The sequence below is a fragment of the Rhinoraja longicauda genome, chromosome 41 (assembly GCF_053455715.1).
Source record: "Rhinoraja longicauda isolate Sanriku21f chromosome 41, sRhiLon1.1, whole genome shotgun sequence".
Classification (NCBI taxonomy): domain Eukaryota; kingdom Metazoa; phylum Chordata; class Chondrichthyes; order Rajiformes; family Arhynchobatidae; genus Rhinoraja; species Rhinoraja longicauda.
The window spans coordinates 6,493,935-6,518,895 of record NC_135993.1 but is presented as its reverse complement, the minus strand read 5'-3'; the positions used below and the strand labels follow the sequence as shown (position 1 = coordinate 6,518,895).

The window sequence follows — 24,961 nt, the reverse complement described above, 5'->3', positions numbered from 1 at the left end:
TCAGTCTGAAGAAGGGTCTCGACCCGAAACGTCACCCATTCCTTCTCTCCTGAGATGCTGCCTGACCTGCTGAGTTACTCCAGCATCTTGTGAAATGGACAGGTCCTGGCGTGGGTGGGAAGCGGGCGCTTCCATCCGCCTGTATCAATGATGGCGGCGCGCCAGTCGGCACAGAGGGGGGAGGGGCTGAGAGGCGGAGGGTCACGTGGGGCGCGAGATCGCGTCCGACCCCGCGGTTCGCCAGTGAAGGAGGAAGATGGCGGCGCGGGAGAGCGAGGTGGCGGCCGGTGAGGCCACGGCAAACGGCGAGGTAAGGGACAGGTCCCCCTCCTCCTGGAGTCCCGCCCGCACCCTGACACACACGGGCTACGCTCCGCCGCCACCGGGATGCCGAGCGGCCCCGGGCCTTCAGCTGTCGGAGTGCCGGCAAGCCGCGGCCTCCGGTAATCGGGACCCGCCGGGCCCTCAGGCTCAGCTGTCGGCAAGCCGCGGCCTCCGGTAACCGGGACTCGCTTCCCCGGGTCCGGGCCTTTAGCCGTCGGCAAGCCGCGGTCTCCGGTAACCGGGACCCGCCATCCCCGGGGCCGGGCCCTCAGCTGTCGGCGGACCGCCGTCTCCGGTAACCGGGACTCGCATCCCCGGCCTTCAGCTGTCGGCAAGCCGCGGCCTCCAGTAATCGGGACGCGCCGGGCTCTCAGGCTCAGCTGTCGGCGGTTCGCGGCCTCCGGTAACCAGGACCCGCATCCCCGGGGCCGGGCCTTCAGCTGTCGGCGGGCCGCGGCCTCCGGCCCAGGGCAGCACCTCGAAATCACGGGCCTCGGCCTCTCGTCCGTTGCTGTCACTGGTCTTGGGCCGTGTGTCAGCCGCGGAATCTCCCCCCCGCCCCCCTGCCCTGGGACCCTCGCCTCGGCGCGGCCCCAAGGTTGCTCCATGGTCGCTCGAGTCCCCAAGGGCTCACACACACTGTTGCCGCAGAAATGGCATCTCATCGCCGTGACCGCCTCCGGCAAAATTGCTTAATCCAGATTCCCATTTAAAGTCGGGGTCAGGGAAGAAAGAACATCTGTTTCCAAGCTTTAAAACGTACCCCAAACCCCTTTTGGCCAACGAAGCCTTTTAAGTTTGTTGTCATCCTCTTTGTAAATTAACAAGGGCAGCCAAACTGAACTCCCTAGGCAATGACAAATATGTTTTAGTTTTGTTCGCTGTTGGATAACAAGCGATGGGGACACTGAGGACTAATTTCTCTTCTAATTGCATAATCCTTCCATCCACGAGAAAGGCGGATAAGATTTTGTTTAACCCGCTATCAATGCCAATGTACTATTCCTTCGATTCTGGAACAGTTTGTCAACCGGGATTATGTTTTTAAATCTGCGGTGAGGTTTATACTCTCAATAATTTAACGCGGTCATAAAATTGTGATGTAAACGGTATTAAGAGTAAATGGAAATTAGGAAAAAAAAACCCATCTTAATTGTGATCTAATAAAGGAAATTATGGTCACCTATTATAGTGGTTAATGCTGGTAAAATTTGTATTGTATTAGCCTGCAACTCAAATATTCACTGCTGGTAGAATATGACTCAACATAAATTCTGCAAGGGTTAAATCTTCCATTTGAAGGCTAGTTTTTACATATGCTGAAAACTACTTGGAACGATACTCAAGGTAGAAGTCAGGGATGTACAAGAGATGCTGAGAATCTGGTCGGAAATGGGTTTAATAAATCACTTGAAGTTGAGAACAATGGTAAGGCTGTGGGTGTTACTTGAACTCAAAGTCCAGACTATTGAATGTGCCATATTCACAAAATGCTAGAGTAACTCAGCAGGTCAGGCAGCATCTCAGACCTCGGCTGGGGGAAAATGCCAAGGCTTGGAAAGGGTGCAGTGAAGATTCAGCTACAGTGCCCTCCATAATGTTTGGGACAAAGACCCATCATTTATTTATTTAATAATAATAATAATAATAATAATGCATTACATTTATATAGCGCTTTTCAAACACTCAAAGACGCTTTACAGGGACGCTTTATTTGCCTCTGTATTCCACAATTTGAGATTTGTAGTAGAAAAAATCACATGGTTAAAGTGCACATTGTCAGATTTTATTAAAGACCATTTTTATACATTTTGGTTTCACCATGTAGAAATTACAGCTGTGTTTATACATAGTCCCCCCATTTCAGGGCACCATAATGTTTGGGACACATGGCTTTACATGGTAATTGCTCGGGTGTGTTTAATTGCCTCCTTAATGCAGGTACAAGAGAGCTCTCAACACCTAGTCTTTCCTCCAGTCTTTCCATCACCTTTGGAAACTTTTATTGCTGTTTGTCAACATGAGGACCAAGTTGTGCCAATGAAAGTCAAAGAAGCCATTATGAGACTGAGAAATAAGAATAAAACTGTTAGAGACATCAGCCAAACCTTAGGCTCACCAAAATCAACTGTTTGGAACATCATTAAGAAGAAAGAGACCACTGGTGAGCTTACTAATCGCAAAGGGACTGGCAGGCCAAGGAAGACCTCCACAGCTGATGACAAGAAAAATTCTCTCTATAATAAAGAAAAATCCCCAAACATCTGTCCGACAGATCAGAAACACTCTTCAGGAGTCAGGTGTGGATTTATCAATGACCATTGTCCGTAGAAGACTTCATGAATAGAAATACAGAGGCTACATTGCAAGATGCAAACCATTGGTTAGCCGCAAAAATAGGATGGCCAAGTTACAGTTTGCCAAGAAGTACTTAAAAGAGCAACCACAGTTCTGGAAAAAGGTCTTGTGGACAGATGAGATGAAGATTAACTTATATCAGAGTGATGGCAAGAGCAAAGTATAGAGGAGAGAAGGAACTCCCCAAGATCCAAAGCATACCACTTCATCTGTGAAACACGATGGTGGGGGTGTTATGGCCTGGGCATGTCTGGCTGCTGAAGGTACTGGCTCACTTATCTTCATTGATGATACAACTGCTGATGGTTGTAGCATAATTAATTCTGAAGTGTATGGACACATCCTATCTGCCCAAGTCAAACAAATGCCTCAAAACTCATTGGTCGGCGGTTCATTCTACAGCAAGACAATGATCCCAACATTTAACCTACTGCTCAAGCAACAAAGGAGTTTTTCAATGCTAAAAAATGGTAAATTCTTGAGTGGCCAAGTCAATCACCCGATCTGAACCCAATTGAGCATGCCTTTTATATGCTGAAGAGAAAACTGAAGGGGACTAGCCCCCAAAACAAGCATAAGTTAAAGATGGCTGTAATACAGGCCTGGCAGAGCATCACCAGAGAAGATACCCAGCAACTAGTGATGTCCATGAATCGCAGACTTCAAGCAGTCATTGCATGCAAAGGATATGCAACAAAATACTAAACATGACTAATTTCATTTACATGACATTGCTGTGTCCCAAACATTATGGTGCCCTGAAATGGGGGGATGGGGGGGGACTATGTATAAACAAGGCTGTCATTTCTACATGGTGAAACCAAAATGTATAAAAATAGCCTTTATTGAAATCTGACAATGTGCACTTTAACCACACCTAATTTTCTCTATTACAAATCTCAAATTGTCGAGTACAGTGGCAAATAAATAAATGATGGGTCTTTGTCCCAAACATTATGGAGGGCACTGTAAATGATAAGAATGGATGAGGGATTCCATTTCTGGAGCATCCGCAGAACCTGAAATTGCCCGTAGAATAGAGATTAAGGGAAGATTTGAGGTCATGGTTTTGATTAAGAAACTGTCGCCCCTAACAGGGTTATTGGTAACCAGAAGCGAAGAGTGAGGGATGAGAATTCTTAATACCGTAGTTTATCTGGAATGTACCAACTGTAAAACAATGGAGACAGATTCAGTATTAACCTTTGAAAGGGAATTATATATATTTGGAAGTATCTTGTATAGGAGTGGGACTATATAATCAGTTATCTGTTGATTTAAACCAGAACTGAATAACTGATATAATTGTCCCGACCCGCATCCAGAGATGCTTGCTGCCTGTCCCGCTGAGTTACTCCAGCATTTTGTGTCTATCTTTGATATCATTTGTCAGATGTTGCTCAAAGCCACTTAATTGTGGATTTTGTCTGTTTATGTCCTTGTGAAGCTCCTTAAAGTGCTAAAAACACGACAGCTTTTAAATATAAAAGGCTTCAATGTCACCAAAATAATGGAGAACTGAAAGTCCAATCTTGAAGAGATAATATCTATAACTGATAAAGAAAAGATGTGTGAGTAATTAATGGAAGTAGAAGGTGATAAATTGGAATACAACATGGATCAATACTGGAACATTGATTATTCATAATTTATATATATGATTTATGGTTTGCAGCACAGAAACAAGCCATCTAGTACAATATACACTGATCCCATTTACCATTACTTGGTCTGTAGCCTTCTATAGCGTGGCATTTCAAGTGCTTGCTTAGATAGTAAAATACTGTGAGAATCTTTGCCACCATCACCCTCTCAGCCAGTCCATTACAAACTTGAGCCACCCTCTGGGTGACAATTAAAACATTCTTCCTCATCTAGATTCTTCCTCATCTAAACCTCATATTTCTTACCTTTAAACTTATGGCCTCTGGCGTCTACAATGGTAAAAACTGACTCTTGTCAGCTCTATATATGCTCCTCATAATTTATGCACCTTTATCTAATACTACACCGAGGAAAACAAACAGCCGATTCTAATAATAAATCCATGTACCATATCTAAGATTGTCGCAGCTGGCTTAGTTTCCTTAAGTGTATGGTGAGGTGAAAAATGTGGGCAGGTTAAGTGACAAGGAACGAAGATGGCTTATGGAGTAGATTGTGGGAAATTATTCACTTCAATCGGGGAAAAAAGGAAACGGGTGGTTTAAATGGCGAGGAATCATGAAATGCTGGAAGGGAGGTTCCACGATGCACAATTTATACAAAATTGCCAAAAAGTGAATTACTGCAGGTATACCATCAGTTTTTCCAGCAACCCTGGGTTGCAGAACCTTGCTGGATCATTTGTTATGCTGCACCAATGGACTGGCTGAGAGGGTGATGGTGACAAAGATTCTCACAGTATATTACATTGTACTAATAATAATAATGTTGGTTATTGCCTCTGCTCGACACGTTGATTTATCCAGAGAACAAGAAGGAAGATGATGGGAGATATGAGAGTACAGTGAAAGTGAAAGTGGCCAACAAATCAAGCTGGGCTGCCATTCAGGGACGACATAGCTGTGCGCTCCGTCTGTTCTCGAGCAAAGCAGCCCACGCCCCTGAGGCTCATACACGCTCACGATAAGATTTTTTTTTTAAACATGGAATAAAAGGATTCCACAGACATTTCGAAAGGCATGTGGAAGACTGGAGCACTGGCATATACTGCAGCTGCGAAGAAGCTTTTCCATGTCGTAATTTTGTCCGGATTAACGGAAGTATCGGACCATCAGTTGGCGGAAAATCATAGCAGTACCTGTACATATACCAGCAGCAGAAGAGTGACCAATCCAAGCATAGAAACATAGAACATAAGTGCAGGAGTAGGCCATTCGGCCCTTCGAGGCTGCACCGCCATTCAATATGATCATGGCTGATCATCCAACTCAGTATCCTATACCTGCCTTCTCTCCATACCCCCTGATCCCTTTAGCCACAAGGGCCACATCTAACTCCCTCTTAAATATAGCCAATGAACTGGCCTCAACTACCTTCTGTGGCAGAGAATTCCACAGATTCACAACTCTGTGTGAAAAAAAACTTTCTCATCTCGGTCCTAAAAGACTTCCCCCTTATCCTTAAACTGCGACCCCTTGTTCTGGACTTCCCCAACATCGGGAACAATCTTCCTGCATCTAGCTTGTCCAACCCCTTAAGAATTTTGTAAGTTTCTATAAGATCCCCCCTCAATCTTCTAAATCCCATAAGCTGGGTTACTTGGAGTGTTACACAGTGCAGAAACATTTGACTGTATAAATGCTTATATTCATCACGATCTTTCACCCCTTCATCTTGCCCAACCTAAATATCCTATTTCACATTTAGTGTCCCATTGACAGTATGCTTCTGCTTCGATTAAATCCTTGTGCTTGTAACTTCCAAAATAAGAATGATAACCACAAGGTAAAAATGTGTTGCCCCTGTTATTTATTAGGAATTATTTTTGCCATCAAGTTGGGAGCATCTCCATTTCTCCATGTTATTCAAGGATCAGATCACACCTTCCTGGAGAAGAGGCCTAGCCTATAGTAACTCCCATGAAATAACTAATCTATTTCTATTGTAACCTTCAATAGTGGTGTATAGTGGGATCATGCAGTTGGTGTTATTTATTTTAACTGATTTTCTAATGGTTGCTATCGTGGCTCTATTGCACCTTTTGGACATTACGACAATCATTATATCAAACCCAACAAATAAATGTTGGGTGATTCTAGACACAAGCTGCTGGTGTAACTCAGTGGGTCACGCAGCATCTCTAGAGATAAAAGACGGGTGACGTTTTGGGTCGGGACCCTTCTTCAGAGTCTGAAGAAGGGTCCTGACTCGAAACGTCACCAGTCTGAAGAAGGGTCCCGACCCGAAACATCACCCATCCTTTTTCTCAAGGGATGCTGCCTGACCCACTGAGTTACTCCTGCACTGTGTGCCAATCTTCCTTTCCACACAATGTTAAGTGATTACTTTGATTGGAAACAGGAAGAGAGGGAATATAAACTGAAAGCCTTGAACAGGGTGCAGAGACGGAGACCGTTGGATGCATTAACAGAAAGTTAGTTTAGTTTAGAGTTACAGCAAGGAAACAGGCCCTTCGGCCCGTCGAGTCCGCGCCGACTAGCACACTAACAGTATCCTACACACACGAGGGGCAATTTACAATTTTACCAAGCCAATTAGCCTACAAATTGTACATCTTTGGAGTGAGAGGAAACTGGAGCTCCTGGAGAAAACCCGCGCAGGTCACGGGGAGAACGTACAAACTCCGTCTAAACAGTATTCGTAGTCAGGATCAAAACCCCGTCTCTGGCACTGTAAGGCAGCAACTCTACTGCTGCACCACTGTGCCACTCTTTGAAGATGGCAAGGTTTTTGAGATGTCTGTATCCTACTTTCATTCTATCCTTGTATTAGCCAAGGCTTTGTACTCATTGAAGATATCACAAAATGCTGGAGTAACTCAGCAGGTCAGGCAGCATCTCAGGAGAGAAGGAATGGGTGACGTTTTGAGTCGAGACCCTTCTTCAGACAGTCTGAAGAAGGCTCTCGACCCAAAACGTCACCCATTCCTTCTCTCCTGAGATGCTGCCTGACCTGCTGAGTACCTCCATTTTGTACCAGCATCTGCAGTTATTTTCCTACAAAGGCTTTGTACTCAACTCTGCAGATTACAACTTGAATCCATGACCCACAGCTTGGGCTCAAGTGCTGTGCATTGCTGAAAAATATTTCCTCACAGTGTCCATGACCTGCTTTCAATTGTTTCGCTTGGGTTGTGTGTTTCTCTTTCCTCTAGTGAACGTACTTTTGTAACTCGTTCACCGTTGCATCCTACAGGTCAGCAGTGAGGTGGTAGCTGATGGCCAGGTCCAGGTATTGGAAGGTAATCAGGTTGAGACGCAACCACCGCCACAGCAGCCGCAGCAACCTCCCAATGCCTGGCAAGTGATAAAAGGTGTTTTATTCAGGTGAGTGTAACGCGTTCAAATTTGTATTATTTTCCAATAGAAATTGAGTATTTACGAGAACAGTGTTATGAAAATAAGCCTGCAGAAATCGGATGCAGAAAATAGACAGACTGTTTGCACTGGTTGGAATCTAGAACAAGGGCGACACTGGACTCGCTGGAGTTTAGAAGAATGAGGGGGGACCTCATTGAAAAGTATAGAATAGAGAAAGGCTTGGGTAGAGTGGATGTGGAGAGGATGGTGGGAGAGTCCAGCACTAGAGGTCATAGCCTCAGAATTAAAGGATGATCTTTTAGGAAGGAGATAAGGAGGAATGTCTTTAGTCAGAGTGTGGTGAATCTGGAATTCTTTGCCACAGAAGGCTGTGGAGGGCAAGTCAGTGGATATTATTAAGGCAGAGATATAGATTCTTGATTAGTAGAGGTGTCAGAGGTTATGGGGAGAAGGCAGGAGAATGGGATTAGGAGGGCGAGATAGAACTGCCATAATTGAGTGGTGGAATACACTTGATGGGTTAAATGGCCTAATTCTGCTCCTATCACTTATGGTCTTATGACACGTTGGCGCAGCAGGAGAGTTGCTGCCTTACAACACCAAAGACCTGTGTTTAATCCTGACACGGGCGCTATCTGTACGGAGTTTGTATGTTCTCCCCATGACCTGCATGGGTTTTCTCTGGGATCTTACAAACACCTGTGAACCCATGTGTCCTAAACATTATGTGCCCTGGAATGGGGGGGGGGGGGGGACTATGTATAAACACTGCTGTAATTTCTACATGGTGAAACCAAAATGTATAAATATGGCTTTTAATAAAATCTGACAATGTGCACTTTAATCACGTGATTTTTCTTTCTATTATAAATCTCAAATTGTGGAGTACAGAGGCAAATAAATAAATGATGGGTCTTTGTCCCAAACATTATGGAGGGCAATGTATATCATTTCGGCTGTAATTCATGTCAAAGCACTAATTCACAAATCTAGTGCAAATGTTTACCGTTCTACTCAAATTCTGGATACTAAAGAATATTTCAAAATTGACATTTCTCGGTTTTTGACAGGGTTGCAGTACCTAGATGGGTCAGTTGAGTTCAACCACAATCCAGTTGAGTGGTAAAACTGATTTAAAGGACTGATTTGTGAACCTCCTGTGTAATATTAAAACAGGGTTTGAGGGAGAAGATGATGAGTAACACCATAATGGCTTAAACTCATCATCAGAAGAACAAAGCAGGAAGAAATTTGAATTAATTTTCGAAGAGTGCGTTGGAATGCTTTACTGCAGATCGCTGCAGAATTTCAATGGTGTCTTGCGATCATTAAATTATAATGAATAGCAAAGTCAACAAAGCCCAGCCTAAAACATTGCAAGAAGTAGTTAATATTTGAACATGAAACATGAACAATTCCAAGGAAATTCCAAGTGGAAATTTTAATTTTTGGATTTGATGTGTTGAACAGTCACCTGCCCTGTAAATGTTTAATTCAAAAATATGTTCACTGTCACAGTCATGCAGAATGGAAGCAGGCTGTTTGGTCCGCTGAGTCCACACTGACCATCAAGCACCTGTTTACAATATTCTACACTCGTCCTATTTTCTTTTTCTCAGATTAACAACTCCACCAAATTCTACCAGCAATCCTACACGTTAGAAGCAATTTGAAATGGCTAGTTAACCAACCCAATGTGTTTGGGATGTGAGAGGAAATTGGAGAAATGCAAGCAGTCATAGGGAGAATATGCAAGCTGTACACAGACAGCACCAGAGATCAAGATTGAGCCTGGGACACTGGAGCAATGATGCAGCAACTCTATAGCTGCGTTATTGTGCCGTCTCGGACAGTTTCTGGTTTAGTTTCTGACCAAAGTCCCTTTCAATGACGAAGGTAGGCACAAAATGCTGGAGTAACTCAGCGGGACAGGCAGCATCTCGGGAGAGAAGGAATGGGTGATGTTTCGGGTTGCTGAACTCTCGTCGGAGAGAGGAGGAGAACTTCTTCACAGTTCCTTTGAATTCCAACTTGTATACGTTAATTAAATTCCCAATTTAATCCTCAATTTAGTGATCCATAATCCTCCGTCTGAAGAATGGTCTCGACCCGAAATGTCACTCATTCCTTCTCTGCAGAGATGCTGCCTGTCCTGCTGAGTTACTCCAGCATGTTGAGTCTATCTCTATCTCTCGTAATTTAATTGTCCTTTGCTCATTCTGAGGAGAATGTGTTATAAAAGTGCAAGCTTTTGTGCGACTGGTGGGAGGTTTTATTTCTTACAGAGCAGTGGTTTTTAATTTTTTTTTGCATTGCAGGATTTTTATCATTTGGCTGATAAGCAGTTGGTTCCGTCGAGGAAGCACTCCTCCAGAACAGAGCGATCCAACTGGTACAGTGAGGCAACCAAGTCGCAATCTTTTCCCCAAAGACACACTTATGGTAAACTGTCTTTTTCCAATATTAACGATAAATTCTCAAAGATTATCGAAGTAACCATTTTCCATCAGTTCATTCAACCTTCAGTATAGAAGTCGTTGATAATTGGTCTGAATGTTAATCATTTAACCATTGAGTTGGATGTGAGCCAGAACAAATTAGATTTCAAGTTATTCATCAATCAATAGCATTCACTGATTTTTGTTTTCATGTCATCTATTGTTCACCACTCTCCCATGCATACTCAATAGAAATTGCTAGTGTCTAAGCAAAGTCAAGGGTTAATGTTTTTGACGTTGTGTATCACTATGAGCAATGTTTGGTGTGTGTATTTACCATATCTACTTTTACTTAAGGTCTCAAGGTAAAGAAAAAAACCATTTGTACAGTATTGCGATCTCAATTGTTCCAGATCTTTGCAACCAATGGACAACTTTTGAAGTAGAAGCCTTGCATTTATAAAGGGCCTTTCATGTATGGGCTTTTCTGACTATTCCAAGTACTTTCACAAGTAAACTGTGGTATATAGAAAAATGGCAGTCAACCTTCCTCAAACAGTGACAACCAAATTACTCACTGGAAGTTGAATGTTAATCATTGGATCATTGTGGGCTCCAACCTTCCTTGGTTCATCGGTGCCGGCTCTGATTCGAGCCTTTCTGAACCTTTTCATACCTCTAGTTTCCCTCTCCCCGGGCTCTCGGCCTGAAGAAGGGTCTCGACCCGAAACGTCACCTAGTCCTTTTCTCCAGAGATGCTGCCTGTCCTGCTGAGTTACTCCAGCATTTTGTGTCTATTATCTTCAGTATAAACAGCATCTGCAGTTCCTTCCTACAGATTCTCGCTAGAAATGTTGGTTGAGGGATAAACGTGAGCCATATTGAGGATGGCACCCCTGGGTTTAATTAATGCCATAGATTATTGTAAAGCATTCAGGGCCTTGAATTAGCATTTCGCATTACAGATGTTGCTCGTAAAAGTTCAGGACTGTATTCAATAACACTCTAGGTATCTGTGACTCTGGAGAGGGTACTTGAGCCAACAATGTTCTGATGTGGGATACTGTCAGCAGCTGAATTGTACCTGTCTGGAAGATAAAACGGCAGCGGTTTGTGTACAAGAAGCTCCCTCAGAGCAGTGTGGCGATGACCAGCTGATGTGTTTTGTCTGCTACAGGCTTGGACATTGACCACACCATGGGAGGAGGCCTCCACTGCTCTCTCAGGTGTTGCATTAACCTGAGTTGGATGTGTGCCACGACAAATTTCACACGTTAAAGATGATGTTGTAACATTACGATAGGTGCCCAGTTCAAAAAATGCAATTCCCAGTGGTGTAGCATAGTTGGTTATCATTATACACCTTGGCTCACTGAATCCATGCTGACCATCAGCCATCCATTTTGCTAGTTCCATTCCCATGACGTTTCATCCTTGATTTTTGTGCTCGAGGATGGAACCCACTGCCATCTGATTTAGTGAAAATGGCACGACCTGAACTAACAGTGAGGCTTGCTGTTTTCCATTGTGTTTTGTAGAAGTTGATGTATGGGTGTTCTGCAGGGGACAGAATTTGGACCTGTTAATTCTGAGGTACTTGTGATAAAGGTCCCAGGTACCCGAACCCAATGTGGAGCCTCACTAACTCTTTCTTGTTTGTCATGCTGTGTCTACCTAGGATTTCATGACATTTCTTTCAGTGCCTTCTGATCTTTTACCCATAACAGATGTGACGTTGAATTTCTACATAGCATGGGTTGAACTTTGGATGGAAGAGCGCTGTTCTGGACAGATTTTACAGTTGTGAAAAGGGTACAACAAAGATGCACTAAATGTAGATAATGAGGGGGTTAGGAAGGAGAGAGTTGCTTTAAAATTTAATGGAAGAAATCTGGTCATACAGTGCGGAAACGGGACCTTCGGTCCAACTTGCCCATATTGAACAACATGTCCCATCTACAGTAGTCCTACCTGCCTGCATTTGGCCCATATCCCGCTTGGCCTGTCTTAACTGTGTACCTGTCTAAATGTTTCTTAAATTTTGCAATAGTGCCTGCCTAAACTCCCTCCTTGGCAGTTCGTTCCATACACCTACGAATCTTTGTATGAAAAAGTTACGACTCAGGTTCCTATTAAATTTTTCTCCCCTCACTGTAAACCTATCTCGTCTGCTTCTCGATTCCCCTACTCTGAGCAAGAGACTGTGCGTCTACCCGATCTATTCCTCTGGCGATTTTGTACACCTCTATAAGATCAGCCCTCATCCTCCTGCGCTCCAAGGAATAGTGTCCTAGCCTGCTCATCTTCTCCCTATAGCTCAGGCCCTCGAGTCCTGGCAACATCCTTAAATCTTTTCTGTGTACTTAAAAAAAAAATCAAATTGATGCACAGGTTTCAAATAAAGAATGCTCCTAGTTTGCTTAAACTGACATCACTAGCCAAAAAGTTACATAATTCATGCGGATATAACTACGGGAATTAAAACTATTCATGTGGAATCGGAATGCTGGAATTTTAAGGCCTGGTAGTCTCTATGGAGGGACCCAGGTTTGGTCGTGTCCTTGAGTGATTGTACATAGTTTGTACGTTCTCCCCGTGACCTGTGTGGGTTTTCTCCAGGATTTTCAGTGTTCACCCACACTCCGAAGACATACAAGGTTTGTAGGGTAATTGGCTTGGTACAATTGTAATTTGCCCCTCGTGTGGAGGATAGTGTTAATTTGTGGGAGTTGGCGCGGACTCGGTGGGCCGAAGGTTCTGTTTCCGCGCTGTAAGTCTAAACTAAACAGTTGCTCTCCTCTTTCATCCCACTGAAAAGAAGAAATTGAGCTACTCATTATAAAATTGACAATAGAATGACCTCTTTGTCCTGGGGCTCCTCCATTGTCATAGTGAGGCCCAGCTCAAATTGGAGGAACAGCACCTCATATTTCGCTTGGGTAGTTTACACCCCAGCGGTACGAACATTGACTTCTCTAACTTCAGGTAGACCCTGCTTTCCGTCTCTATCCCCTCCCCTTTCCCAGTTCTCCCACTAGTCTTCCTGTCTCCGACTACATCCTATCTTTGTCCCACCCCCTCCCCTGACGTCAGTCTGAGGAAGGGTCTCGACCCAAAATGTCACCTTTTCCTTCTCTCCCGAGATGCTGCCTGACCCGCTGAGTTACTCCAGCATTTTGTTTTTACCTTCAATAGAATAATGAAATGATTTACCAATAATCTTCGACCTTGTATCTTGCAAATATTAGACTTGACCTCGCACTGGGAAAAATTAGATAGCTGATGTATTCATTCAGTTGCTACTGGTCAATAGACAATAGGTGCAGGAGGAGGCCATTTGGCCCTTCGAGCCAGCACCACCATTCAATGTGATCATGGCTGATCATTCTCAATCAGTACCCCGTTCCTGCCTTCTCCCCATACCCCCTGACTCCGCTATCCTTAAGAGCTCTATCTAGCTCTCTCTTGAATGCATTCAGAGAATTGGCCTCCACTGCCTTCTGAGGCAGAGAATTCCACAGATTCAAAACTCTCTGACTGAAAAAGTTTTTCCTCATCTCCGTTCTAAATGGCCTCCCCCTTATTCTTAAACTGTGGGCCCTGGTTCTGGACTCCCCCAACATTGGGAACATGTTTCCTGCCTCTAACGTGTCCAACCCCTTAATAATCTTATATGTTTCGATAAGATCCCCTCTCATCCTTCTAAATTCCACTGTATACAAGTGTATTCCAGTGTATATGGTCCTTCAACAGCCATCGTGTAACTTCTTTCAACCCATTCTGGGCACATTTCTGGGATAGGTAGTGTTTTTGCCGTGTTTTATATTTGTTTTGTGTGATCAACAGTTAATTGGTGTCCAGCAACCAAACATATTGTACAAAATGTACAGTTTTTCTTCAGCAAATCTGAGCAAACTGATTTTTTTTTCTTCATGAATTGTACTTCATAGTAGTAATCGAAATTGTTCTTGACCCTTGCAGGACCTGCGAGTTTATATCTCAGAGAATGAACACTTCACAGAGTTTAATAGTAGTGCTCCACTTTTCTGGGAAGTTCTGGACCTGGTTTATGGCGACTGGACAAGTGGAGAGTTGGGGACGGGATGTTATGAACACAATGGAGAAATAGAGACCACTGAGGTAATGAAAATTCTGCTTAGGATATTTTGAGGTAATATAAAGCAAAATAAAATTGTCTCGGAGTTGAGCTTCATTACTTTGTATGGATCAGTCTGAAGAAGGGTCTCGACCAGAAACGTCACCCATTCCTTCTCTCCCGAGATGCTGCCTGACCTGCTGAGTTACTCCAGCATTTTGTGAATAAATACCTTCGATTTGTACCACCAGCATCTGCAGTTATTTTCTTACACTTCATTACTTTGTTGCTTAGTTTTAGTTTAGAGATACAGAGTTGAACAGGCCCTTCAGCCCACCGAGTCTGCGCCGGTCAGCGAACACCAGTACACCAGCTCTATCTTAGTCTTTAGGGCCGATTTACAGAAGCCAATTAACCTACAGACCTGCATGCGGTTGGAATGTGGGAGAATTCTTTCCAAATTCCAAAGCTTTTGAACCTAATGAGTTGGAGAGAGCTAGTGTACGGGGTGATTGTTGGTCGGTATGGACTTGGTCGGAAGAAGGACCAGTTTCCATATTGTATCTTTAAACTAAATTAAGTTCTAAGGGTCTCGACCCGAAACCTCACCCATTCCTTCTCTCCCGAGATGCTGCCTGACCCGCTGAGTTACTCCAGCATTTTGTGTCTACCTTCTCTCTGGAGAATGTCACTTGACCATATGAATTACGCCAGCACTTTGTGTTTGTTTTTGATAACTTATTTGATCTTGTTACTTCCATAAGAAATAAACAGAAGGTATCACAAAATGCTGGAGTAACTCAGCGGGTCAGGCAGCATCTCTGGAGAGAAGGAATGTGTAACGTTAAGGGGTCGCGACCCTTCTTCAGTGATACCTTCGATTTGTACCAGCATCTGCGGTTATTTTCCTACCTAAGAAATAAACATATTGGTGTTCGGGTATTCCTTATCTACGGTTGCTATAAATGAGGCATAAACATCTGCAAATTGCCCGGATTCCTAATTTCTCGAAGACATTCAGAACTGGAGAGAGTGTGGATTAAAACCAAGATTGTTCTTTTTACAGCATATAAGGTCCAATGGTTCTATGTTCATCCACATATATTTCACCAAGAGTGGGTTTCATCCAGATCCGATGAGGAAAGCTCAATACAGGCGACTAGCCACAGTCTCCACAACAAAAAGTAAGCTGAATGATAGTTTAAAAAAAAAATGCTGTTGCCTTGATGTCCTGGATCGTCTCACTGAAATGTGCGTCCATCCTTGGTTTTGCTGCACATGTCATAGTTACCGGTGCTCCTCAACTTATGATGGGGTTACGTTCCGAGAAACCCATCCTGGACCGAAAATATCGTACACCGAAATGCATTTAATACACGCGCTCGCGTGGCCGGAAGCGAGCTGAGGCTCGCTACGGGTCGCTGCCGTTTGCACCATCGCAAAGTCGAAATATCGCAAGTCGAAACATCGTAAGCCGGGCAGCACCTGTACTTGAGTGGGAAGTTAATATTGGAGCTCGCATAATTATTGTTCTTGTGCTGCTGTTCTACAATGGCCAATACTTTCTCTGTAACTGTAAAATGCTGTAATGCTATATTGTGCTTTCTGATGCAGAATATTTCTCTTTGCACTACGTGTTGTACTTGTGAAATAATCATAAGCACAATGCAGGCCCTTCAGCCCAACTTGACCAACATGCCTCATCTAAGCTAGTCCCGTTTGTCCATGTTGAGTCCATATCCCCTTCTGGTGCAGTAAGCTATCTTTGTCTAGTCTAATCATGCAATGCCCACACCTCAACGGGTTTCATGCCTGTTGAGCTCTTCTTCCTTCGCCCCTGGGCCTTTTACTATGGGGGGAAAAAAGCTTCACCTCCCAGTGACAATCCCTTCCATATCAGTCTGTAGAAGGGTCTCGACCCGAAACGTCACCCATTCCTTCTCTCCTGAGATGCTGCCTGACCTGCTGAGTTACTCCAGCATTTTGTGAATAAATCCCTTCCATATCCATCATTCCCCCACCTCTTGGACCCCCTCGTCCACACCGGCCTTCTACCCTCTTTGGACCTTATTTCCAACTGCTGGCGCAACATCAACTGTCTTGACTTCTCGACTCACCTCACCCACTCCAATCTCATCCCCACTGGGTGCACAGCCCTCTGCTCAAGGCCAGAGGAATGGTCCCTACCTGAAGCGTCACCTATCCATGTTCCCCAGAGATGTTGCTTGACCCGCTGAGTTGGAAAATAAAGCGGAAGTGCAGAGGTTGGCCATTCACAGAGATCATGGCTGATCATTTGCCTTATCGCCGCTTACCGACCTGAATTTATATCATGAATCTCCTGTTGCCTCCAGCTTCATGTCTTTTGATTAAATAAGCAGACTAAATGATAGAGCAATCATGGTGTTATTTTGCCAAAGTCCTGTGCATATCCATATTCTTATCTTTTGGTTTTGCATTAAAGGCATTGATTCTTTTTGCGTTCCTAATTATGTAATGTACTTGCTACACAGGCCCCTTTCGTTTTCGCATATATAAGACCGAGACGGAGCAGAATTATGCCATTCAGCCAACCGTGTCTACTCCACCATTCAATCAATTTTCCCTCTCAACCCCATTTTCCTGCCTTCTCCCCATAATCTTTGACGTCCCTCCTAATCAAGAACCTATCAATCTCCACCTTAAAAAAAATACCCAATGTCTTGGCCTTCGCGGCCGTCTGTGGCAATGAATTCCACATATTCACCACCCTCTAGCTAAAAGAATTCCACCACCTGCATTTTGAAGGTACATCCTTTTATTCTGAGGCTGTGCCCTCTGTTCTTGATTCTCCCATTACTGGAAGCATCCTTTCCATATCCACTCTATCTAGGCCTTTCATTGTCTGCCTGTTTGATCTATACCTCTTTAAAATAATATGCTTGTTCCTTTACTACCAAAGCTTGATTTAGGCGCTGGTATTTTCAGAATAACGCACTCAAATTTACTGCTGTCAGCGTAGCCCTGCATATGTTTAATGTAATGCATGTTTGACTTGCATGCTATTTTTCGAGCGTAACCCCACTTTAAGATGGCAGGTTCCTGTACTGTGTTCTTTGAGCCCTTAAATGACTTAAGTCAATCTGTTGGACAATTCAAGATGGGCTATAATTCACTGGCTTAGCCAGCAAAGCCCATGTTTTCACAATGAATAAAAAATCTCTACAGTGGCAGTCATGAATTAATTACTGTGCACATTTCACTATAGTGTTAAACAAATACAAGAGGAGAAAGTTTCAAAAGACAAAAAATCTTTTGACTGGACAGACAGACGCTGATCCTGAAGTAATTAAGGTACTATTTAAAATGCTTTATTATTTTGCTATTTGGTATGTTCTTTATTGCATGTGAGAACCTTTCAATGCTGTTCAATAATATTCTTTGCACACTTTTCTTGCAGCGAGCTGAAGATTATGGGCCGGTTGAGATAATTTCCCACTGGCACCCAAATCTCACAGTTCATATCGTGGATGATCACACATCATGGGCAATGGGTGCAGTGCCACCTCCTCTTGATCAGTGTAAGTGAATAATCCTTGGCCCTTAACCTTGTGTTGTATGCTCCGTCATTATAGACATGGTAGTAATATGTTTCCAGCTGACACTATGTTTGCAGTACAGTTTAGTTTATCGTTGCGTGTACTGAGGTACAGTGAAAAGCTTTATGTTGCATGTTAAGCAGTCAGCAGAAAGACAATACGTGATTGCAATCGATCCGTGTGCAGTGTATAGATACATGATAAGGGAATAACGTTTAGTGCGAGGTAAAGCCAGCAAGTCTGATCAAGGATAGTCCGAGGGTCATCAAAGAGGTAGATAGTAGTTCAGCACTCAATAGTCAATAGTCGTTTATTTGTCACATACACATAAATGTGCAGTGAAATGAAAAAATTACCCGCAGTTCAACAATAAGACCAATAAGAATAATCAATAAAAATGCAATAACACATACAATCATAAACTAACACCAAACAAAAGAAACATCCATCACAGTGAGTCTCCTCCAGTCACCTCCTCACTGCTCTCTGGTTGTGGTAGGATGGTTTAGTTGCCTGATAACAGCTGGGAATAAAGTGTCCCTGAATCTGGTGGTGTGTGTTTTCACTCTTCTATACCTTTTGCCAGAGGGGAGAGGGGAGCACACTAACACAATGCTACACTCTAAGACAGGTACAGGCACTGAGTCTGAGTGGATGAGAGCAGCCACATATTATTTGATAATAGATAAAAGAATCAGAATTATAAAGGGTGAAAGTTGCTTGAATTGGAGTGATATAAATTTTGTTTGATTACCAGCCATATGAGAATACTGGTCCCCAACGTAATGCCATCTGATTTGTAATTTAATAGCCTCCACGTGACACTTCTATGCCTTTTTGCTTTATCCTGAGCACTGACTTATAAGAAGATAACTGCAGATGCTGGTACAAATCGAAGGTATTTATTCACAAAATGCTGGAGTAACTCAGCAGGTCAGGCAGCATCTCTGGAGAGAAGGAATGGGCGACGTTTCGGGTCGAGACCCTTCTTCAGACTTTGGGTCTCGACCCGAAACGTCGCCCATTCCTTCTCTCCTGAGATGCTGCCTGACCTGCTGAGTTACTCCAGCATTTTGTGAATAAATACCACGGCACAGACTTGATCGTTCCCCACCCTGCTTTCCCGCTGCTGCCCACACCTCTTCTCCCCAAACCACTGATCGTTAGGAATGTTTTATCGTCCCCTTGATTTCAGCTTCCATTAGCTGGGAAGCCACTGAACTGTCTATGGGGCAGCGTGCAGAAAATGAGTGGAGGTTCTGTCATCAACCTTTGAAGAGCATCTACATCTCTTCTCCAGCAGCCTCGTCACTTGGAGCCCGTCCCCCCGGCATTCATCTCACTTACTCACTAACGCTGAGCCTTCTTCCTGCCTTCAGTGTAGGAAGGAACTGCAGATGCTGGTTTACACCGAAGATGGACACAAAATGCTGGAGTAAATCACCGGGGCAGGCAGCATCTTCTCTCCAGAGATGCTGCCTGTCCCGCTGAGTTACTCCAGCACTTTGTGTCTATCTTCCTGCCTTTTATATTGACTGCAGCCTCTCTCCGCCCTCAGTTTCAAAGTTCAATGTATTCATTTGAATAGCCAGCCACACATATTAACTTTCCTTCAGAAGGCAATGTCTCTAATAGCATTAACATTCCCAAAAGCTTGCGATTTCATTTGGATCTAGTTTTCCCTTTTTTTTAAAAATCTCCTCCCCTCATACAGATGTGAAGTTTGACCCTGTCAGTGCTGACTATTATCCGATCATTTACTTCAACGATTACTGGAACCTGCAGAAGGACTACTTCCCCATCAACGAGTCGCTGGACACTCTCCCCTTGCGAATGACCTACTGCCCTTTGTCACTGTGGAAATGGCAGCTGTATGCAGCACAAAGTACCAAGTCACCCTGGAACTTCCTGGGAGATGATTTATACGAACAACCTGATGAGGAGCAGGATTCCGTCAAGGTTAGTTTCAATAGACAATAGGTGCAGGAGGAGGCCATTCGGCCCTTCGAGCCGAACACCGCCATTCAATGTGATCATGGCTGATCATTCTCAATCAGTACCCCGTTCCTGCCTTCTCCCCATACCCCCTGACTCTGCTATCCTTAAGAGCTCTATCCAGCTCTCTTGAATGCATTCAGAGAATTGGCCTCCACTGCCTTCTGAGGCAGCGAATTCCACAACTCTCTGACTGAAAAAGTTTTTTCCTCATTTCAGTTCTAAATGGCCTACCCCTTATTCTTAAACTGTGGCCCCTTGTTCTGGACTCCCCCAACATTGGGAACATGTTTCCTGCCTCTAACGTGTCCAACCCCTTAATAATCTTATACGTTTCGATACGATCTCCTCTCATCCTTCTAAATTCCAGTGTATACAAGCCATGTCGCTCCAGTCTTTCAACATATGATAGTCCCGCCATTCCGGGAATTAACCTAGTAAACCTATGCTGCACGCCCTCAATAGCAAGAATATCCTTCCTCAAATTTGGAGACCACAACTGCACACAGTACTCCAGGTGCGGTCTCACTAGGGCCCTGTACAACTGCAGAAGGACCTCTTTGCTCCAATACTCAACTCCTCTTGTTATGAATGCCAACATTCCAATGGCTTTCTTCACTGCCTGCTGTACCTGCATGCTTCCTTTCAGTGACTGATGCACTAGGACACCCACATCTCGTTGTACGTCCCCTGTTCCTAACTTGACACCATTTAGATAATACTCTGCCTTCCTATTCTTACCACCAAAGTGGATGACCTCACACTTATCGACATTAAACTGCATCTGCCATGCATCCGATGTTTCCTGCCATGTTTCCTTAATATCCAACTGATATTGAGGTCAGTTTCTCCGTTAAATTCTCCATTCTATTTATCAGTCTGACTTGAGAACTAACGATCGTCCTTGATATCTTGGTCAGTTTAGTTTATTGTCACATGTGCCCAGGTGCAGTGAAAAGCTTTTGTTTGCCTGCTAACCTGACAGTGGAAAAATTATACACAATTACAATGGAGCCATCCGCAATGGACAAGATGCATGATCTCCAGGTCCACAGCAAGATCCACTCTATCTCCAGGTCCCTCAGGTCGGCCGACTTGTGGCTACTGACTATCCCGCGGTCTAGGCTTAAGCTCAGGGGTGACCGCGCTTTTGCGGTTGCAGCTCCGAGACTGTGGAACAGCATCCCTCTCCCCATCAGAACTGCCCCCTCCATCGACTCCTTTAAGTCCAGGCTCAAAACCTATTTCTACCCCCTAGCGTTTGAGGCCCTCTGAGGGGGTGCTGTGAACTGTTTATGTATGTGCTGTTATGTTTGTGTGCCATTGTATGTTCGTTCTTAGTACCTGAACTGATGTACAGCACTTTGGTCAACATGGGTTGTTTTTAAATGTGCTATACAAATAAAATTGACTTGACTTGATCAAGGGAATAACATTTAGTCGAAGGTAAAATCCAGTAAAGTCAGATTAAAGATAGTCCGAGGGTCTCCAATGAGGTAGATAGTAGCTCTGGGCTGCTCTCTAGTTTTTAATAGGGTGCTTCAGTTGCCGGATAACAAACATCCTTTATTTCCACAGTATCTGCAGTCAAACTCCATCGCAGTCGTTTACCCCACAAATGTGTGGCAGCTCAGCGAGTCGGGCAAAGGAAGGAAATGGACTGATGATGTTTTCGCCTGGGACCCTTCAATCTGAAGGATCGCAGCTCAAACCATCGCCTGTCCATTTCCCTCCACAGATGCTCCCTGACCCACTGTGTTCGTCCAGCACTCTGTTTTTCTGCTCAAGATTCCAGCATCCGCAGGCTCTTCTGTCTCCACGAAAGTCTCTGAATAGCCAATAGGTGCAGGAGTAGGCCATTCAGCCCTTCGAGCCAGCACCACCATTCAATGTGATCATGGCTGTTTTAGAATTGGGAATCTTGCAAGCTTCTTCGAGCCCAAATTATGTTTTTTTGTATTTGACATCTTCCTTCGTTAAATTGTACACGCCAAGTTAGTTTAGTTTAGAGGTACCTCGCAGAAACAGGTCCTTCGGCCCACCGAGTCCGCGCAGACCAGCGATCCCCGCACAATAACACTATCCTACACACACTAGGGACACTTTTCACATTTATGCCAAGCCAATTTACCTACAAACCTGTGCATCTTTGGAGTGTGGGAGAAAACCGAAGATCTCGGACAAAACCCGCCCGCGCAGGTCACGGGGAGAACGTACAAACTCCGTACAGCCAGCACCCATAGTCGGGATCGAACCCGCATCTGCAGTGCTGCAAGTGCTGTAAGGCAGCAACTCTACTGCTGCGCCACCGTGCCACCCTTTTCTTTATCTGAAAGTGAATCATAGCAAAAGTTGGATGCGCCAAATGTATATGGTAGGTTGACTCAGTCCATTTCAGTGGCAACTCCTAACAGTTGGCGAAGATGGGCTTAATGGCCACTTAAACGGTGTAAATGTTAATATTTTCAAGTCTGTTGAAATAATCCAAAAGGAAGTGGAACTTGAGATGCTCTGAAGAAGGGTCTCGACCCGAAATGTCACCCATTCCTTCTCTCCTGAGATGCCGCCTGACCTGCTGAGTTACTCCAGCATTTTGTGAAATAAATACCTTGAGATATTTCTTGTAAGTTTCTGGGAAGGGTTGTGGAGGACGATTGGTTTTAATAACATTGACATTTCTGTTGTATTTATTTCTAACCGTTCTGAGACATTTTGAGGTCTCCACTCCTTTGTGCGCTGTGCATAGACATTTCTTGCTTCTACTTCATAAACACAGTTGAGTGGAGTCACATTTCTCTCAGCCCAAAGAAATAGCCAAATGCTCTCCTAATGAACATCTTTAACATTTATAAAGCAGTTTGAAAAGGTCGGTGTTAAAATGTTATCAAGTGTAGGAGACTAAAATTACCGCTCATAAATCTAATATAGTCACTGGGAGATTGGGCTGCAAAACGCTCTGGGACTCATTGATTGAGGAATTAGCTATTATAATTGAGGTGCAAATTCATTTATAGCTTTAGATTTTTTTGCGTAATAAGCACATAATTACCAAGTAACATTGTATTTCGAAGGCAGTTTTGTATTGAATTTCTAATCGCTTAATTTTTCTAGCAAACGATCTTTTTCTTCGTGACAGGTTGCACTATTGGAAACCAATCCCTATCTCCTGGCAGTAACGATTGTCGTGTCAATTGTGCACAGTGTGTTTGAATTCCTGGCCTTCAAAAATGGTGAGCCACAATTGGAAATCCATTTTGCGATCCGTTTGTCAGTTTGTGTAAAAAAAAATCGAGTTAACAATCTCCTTGTCAGCCCGTTCAACAAAACACTAACTTAAAGCTCTGGTCTAATACCTACGGAATACTGTTATGCATTTAATTTTGTTGGCAGCTCTACATTTATCTGTTAAATTACTTGGCATTGCCCTGTTGTTATAGATAGTGCCCACGTCTCCACCTCTGAGAATGTTCTCAAGCATGCTTGGGGGGTGGTGGTGGGAGAATGATAAAAGTTAACATCCTTGCTTACCCAGAGTAGAGGAATCAAGAACAAAGGGGGAGCCGGCATGCTTTGTAACTTTGCCAGCGCTGTAGCTGGCCGCTATTTGCGTACCTTGGGTATGCAAGCAAAGAATTTCACTGTGCCATGTCACATGTGACAATAAAGTATTCCATTCCAAGAACCAGAGGACTCTAGTTTAAAGTGAGAGGGGAACGATGTAACAGGAACCTGAGGGACAACTTTTCATACAGAGGGTGGTGGGTATATGGAACGAGCTGCCAGAGGAGGTAGTTGAGGCAGGTTCAATGACACCCAGAAGACTTTTGGACAGGTACATGGATAGGACAGGTTTGGAGGGATAATGGGCCAAAACTGGCAGGTGGGACTAACATAAATGGGGCATCTTGGTCGGTATGGAGAAGTTGGGCTGACTCCCTGTTTCCACACTGTGTGACCCTTGGTGGGGTAAGGCAACACATCTGGGTAAGCAGTCTCTTCAACTGGAGGATTCAAGGGTCAAGTGAAAACTGCAGTTAGGGTACAGAATCTCCCAAATCTGTGGAATTCTTTGCCGCAGAAGGCTGTGGAAGCCAAGACAATGGGCATTTTTTAAGGCAGAGATAGATAGGGTGTCAGGGGTTATGGGGAGAAGGCAGGAGAATGGGGTTAGGTGGGGGAGAGAGATCAGCCATGATTGAATGGTGGAGTATTCTTGATAGGCTGAAAGGCCTAATTCTGCCCCCATCACATATGACCTATGCAGTCTCTCCATCCTCCAGCCCCGTTGATCTTGCAGGGCGTGCTGCAAATCCACAGAAATGGAGTGGGAGCAAGTCATTCATTCCCATGGGATTAGCTGGGGAGGGTCAATGGGCATTCCTGCATGTGGGGAAGAGGATGCCACCACATCCCCACCACCAGAGACCAGTCAACCCGCATCCAAAATGAAAGCTACGAGCAGACAATAAAGGGCTTAGTCAGCGCTACTGTAGGTCAGAAAACCTCATTTGAAAATTAATGAAGCTGTTTTCTGCCTCCAGCCTTTTATGCCATTATACTAAAATGTTATAAATAAAAGAAAAGGCTATAATTATCATGAAAGCTTCTCTCTAGAGAGACAGCTAAGTGAGCTAATGCAGATAGTACTAGTGAGTGAAGACGTTTCTCTCCATGGGATCCAAAATGGTGGTCACAAGCTAGTAGTGCTGCAGCCTTACAGCACCAGCAACCCAGCTTTGATCCTGCCATCCTGTTTAGTTTAGAGATGCAGTGCGGAAACAGGCCCTTCGGCCCACCGAGTCCGCACCCTCACCCTCACACTATCCTACAGACACTGGGGACAATTTTTACATTGATACCAAACCAATTAACCTGCAAACCTGGAGTGTGGGAGGAAACTGAAGATCTCGGAGAAAACCCAGGCAGATCACGGGGAGAACGTGCAAACTAGCAGCCACAGTCAGGATCGGACACGGGTCACTGGTGCTGTGAGGCAGTAGCTCTACTGCTGCGCCACCATGCGGCCCTGTGCTCTCTCGGTGGAGGTTGCACGTTTACCCTGCGACCGCGTGGGTTTCCCCCAGGCCCTTGGCTTTCCTGCCACATCCCAAAGACTTGCAGGATGGTGGCCTAATCAGTTGCTGTAAATAGTGGCCAGTCCACAGG

The 24,961-nt window shown here is 44.3% G+C and overlaps 1 protein-coding gene across 1 annotated transcript in view; it reads left to right on the top strand.

Annotated features, from left to right (window-relative positions):
• The first annotated feature begins 201 nt into the window (after window positions 1–201).
• Window positions 202–24,961, top strand: part of clptm1 (CLPTM1 regulator of GABA type A receptor forward trafficking) — a 35,622-nt gene continuing 10,862 nt past the window's right edge. Inside the window, exons 1-9 of the mRNA XM_078431025.1 lie at window positions 202–310; window positions 7,564–7,694; window positions 10,007–10,130; window positions 14,108–14,266; window positions 15,289–15,406; window positions 17,470–17,555; window positions 17,662–17,782; window positions 19,515–19,759; window positions 22,932–23,025. Coding sequence (XP_078287151.1) covers window positions 257–310; window positions 7,564–7,694; window positions 10,007–10,130; window positions 14,108–14,266; window positions 15,289–15,406; window positions 17,470–17,555; window positions 17,662–17,782; window positions 19,515–19,759; window positions 22,932–23,025 — 1,132 coding nt within the window. The 5' untranslated portion in view covers window positions 202–256. The remainder of the gene's footprint in view (window positions 311–7,563; window positions 7,695–10,006; window positions 10,131–14,107; window positions 14,267–15,288; window positions 15,407–17,469; window positions 17,556–17,661; window positions 17,783–19,514; window positions 19,760–22,931; window positions 23,026–24,961) is intronic.